We start from the raw sequence: 2,694 nt of genomic DNA, 5'->3' as shown, positions 1-2,694 counted from the left end.
ATCTCCGGAATATGTTCACAAAAAGTCGAGAGATCGGGGTCATCCCGCTCGCTCAAAGGGTGGCCTCCATAGTGGTCCTACTTAAGCCCACTAAACCGACCACTGACTGTACTCTTACCGGCCTATCTCCTTGATTAGTGCGGAAGCTAAGGTCCTCGCTAAGCTCTTGGCGAATCGCCTTCTCCTGGTGCTTCCCTCCCTGATACACGATGACCAGTCCGGATTTCTTCCGGGGCGCAACACAGCGTTAAATCTTCGAAGGGTACATAATGTATAGAGTCGCCGCTCCACTCTGCAACAAGACGCAGCCATTTTGTCCCTCGATGCCACGATGGTGTTCGACTCAATTGAATGGCCCTATCTGTTCGAGGTTCTCCGCCGCTTTGGCTTCGGACCTCAATTCATCAGTTGGGTGCGACTTCTCTATACGGACCTTTGGGGTCAAGTCCGAGTCAACAACCACACATCTCGGAGATTTCAACTTCATCGTGGTACCAGGCAGGGCTGCCCCCTGTCCCCACTATTGTTTGCCCTTACTCTGGAACCCCTGGCTCACTGGGTCCGCACAGATGTTTCTATCAGAGGCCTGCACTGTAAAGAGGACGTCGTAGATAAAATCTCCCTCTATCCGGACAACATCCTAATATAAGTGTCATCTCCCCGATCCTCTATCAATAGTCTATTCCATGTTCTTTCCAATTTTGGGAAGTATTCAGGATACTCTATAAACTGGACTAAATCAGTGCTATATATGTAGGCTGTCCGGAATTCGGTTTAAACCGACTGTAACTGACAGTACACTACCGGAGGAAAATCAGCTGACTCGTTTGAAACCGAGTGTCACTGATTTTCCTAGTTGTTGGCCACTTGGCCACTTGATGGCGCCAAAGCATTACAAGCATTGGCCTGCCTGTGGTCGCCTGGCACGGAGGTGTCAGGGGAAAACACTGCTTCACTGCTTCTGCACCCGGGGGAGCCGAGGTGTGAATGGCCCAAAGGCGAGAGCAACACCAGGCGGTAAGCGGAGACACTTTAGAAAGCGATCCGATGAAGGCAAAGCAGGAGCAGGTTTCTCTAAATTGCAGAGATTCCACTTAGAAATTCGGATATTCCCTCTGAGGACGAGCAGCCTCACTAGAAGAAAACAACAGGCGTTCCACAGCAGGAATGAGAGAGGATGTGTGGTGTAACGGCCAGAGCTTCATTCTTTGTAGCAGCAAATCGGGTTTGAATCTCGGCGCCCCCTCAACATACTGTGATTCCTGGCAAATGAGTTAATTTCCCCATGCCTAAAAACCACAAAAATGTGTGTGGCCTTGTGCAATGTAACTGCTGGCACTCCAATACCTTTAGGTCGAGTCAGCGCTTCATAAACATTATCAGGCGCAAAACTCAGCACCTGTTAAATGACACATTTTCAGTGCAAAGTCAGCGTCAGCATCCAAGCGGAAAAGGACACAACAAAATATTCCACAGCTATTTTGTTACCCTTTCACTTCTAGGTAAAATATTTAAAACAAATACCGAAAATGAAAAGTACATGCAATTTAAAAAAATGACATCTAGAATTTCTGCTCAGTTAGTTAATGTGACCAGTGCACATGACAGAATAATCAGACAGTCTCAGAATGTAATCCTGTGTTGCCCAGATTGGGAATAAATAATGACATGCATATATACGGTGCTACACCAGGCCCCCTGCTTGGCTCACGTGGGAGGGGGGGAGAGGGGGAGCTGTTGTGGTCTGCCGTCTGTCTTATAGGACCGCACCCGAGTACTTCACAGGTCACAAGATGTTAATAAAGGAGTGGGCGCCGAGGCACGGGCACTGGAGAAAGAGGTGGCACCCATGTTTCTTGTTTAACGTGCTGTGTGTTTGCTATTATCTCCAAATTCGAGGTTCAATGACATACTCTGCCTATAAATAATGGTGGCGCGGGATACGGATTTGTTCTTTCTGAGAAGTTGGGATCTGGCAGTGTTAGTCAGATCGGCATATTTTTACGACCATGCTGCAAGCTCGTTCCTTGGAGGAAGAAGAGAGACTGACGGGTGAGCGATCTTGAAACCCCACCAGGGCTGATACCGCCAGCTCAGGCCGAGTGAGCTTTGCTGCCCTACAATGGAAGTCACTAACTTCATCAAGGAACAGACTATTGCAGAGAACAGCCTGATAATACTGCTTCAAGGCATTCACAGGCTTGTCACCACTGTGGAGCTATGGGACGAGAGCACCGCAAAGGGACGCGTCATCAATGTGGACGCCTTCATGAACATCCGCCTTATGGAGGTGACCTACACAGACCGGAAGGAACGTGTTTCCGAGCTGGATGACCTGTTTGTGAGAGGCCAGAACATCCGCTATGTTCACATTTCCGATGAGGTGGACATTATTAAAACAATTGAGAAACAGCTGGAGACCATTTACAGGGTTCGCAGATTTGGCGAGAAGGGGCAGAAGGAATTCCTTACAAATAAGAAGTAAAAGTGTTGTGAATTCCTATTGATTCGAAATGTGTTTTTCCTTTTTTTGTTTTTTTAGGGATCTAAGTTATTCTTGTACACACCACAATGAGAGAACCTCCTCCAAAAGCAATTTCTACACATTTCAATAAGTTGTGCTCCGTTTTTAATGGTTTACAGCTCAGACCACAACCAAAGGTGCATCTGAGCAGCCAGTTAACTGATGCACAT

General features: G+C 47.5%; 1 protein-coding gene across 1 annotated transcript; it reads left to right on the top strand.

Annotated features, from left to right (window-relative positions):
- The first annotated feature begins 2,122 nt into the window (after positions 1–2,122).
- Positions 2,123–2,485, top strand: LOC147707163 (U7 snRNA-associated Sm-like protein LSm10). Its single transcript, XM_086925190.1, has one exon. The coding sequence runs from the start codon at positions 2,123–2,125 to the stop codon at positions 2,483–2,485; it is 363 nt and encodes a 120-aa protein (XP_086781316.1).
- The last annotated feature ends 209 nt before the right edge of the window (positions 2,486–2,694 follow it).

The sequence above is a fragment of the Lissotriton vulgaris genome, chromosome 6 (genome assembly GCF_964263255.1).
Source record: "Lissotriton vulgaris chromosome 6, aLisVul1.2, whole genome shotgun sequence".
Lineage (NCBI taxonomy): Eukaryota > Metazoa > Chordata > Amphibia > Caudata > Salamandridae > Lissotriton > Lissotriton vulgaris.
This window is presented reverse-complemented; position numbering and strand designations above follow the sequence as displayed.

Coding starts and splice junctions, on each gene's coding strand:
- LOC147707163 (XM_086925190.1), top strand. CDS start 2,123: ATGGAAGTCACTAACTTCATCAAGGAACAGACTATTGCAGAGAACAGC.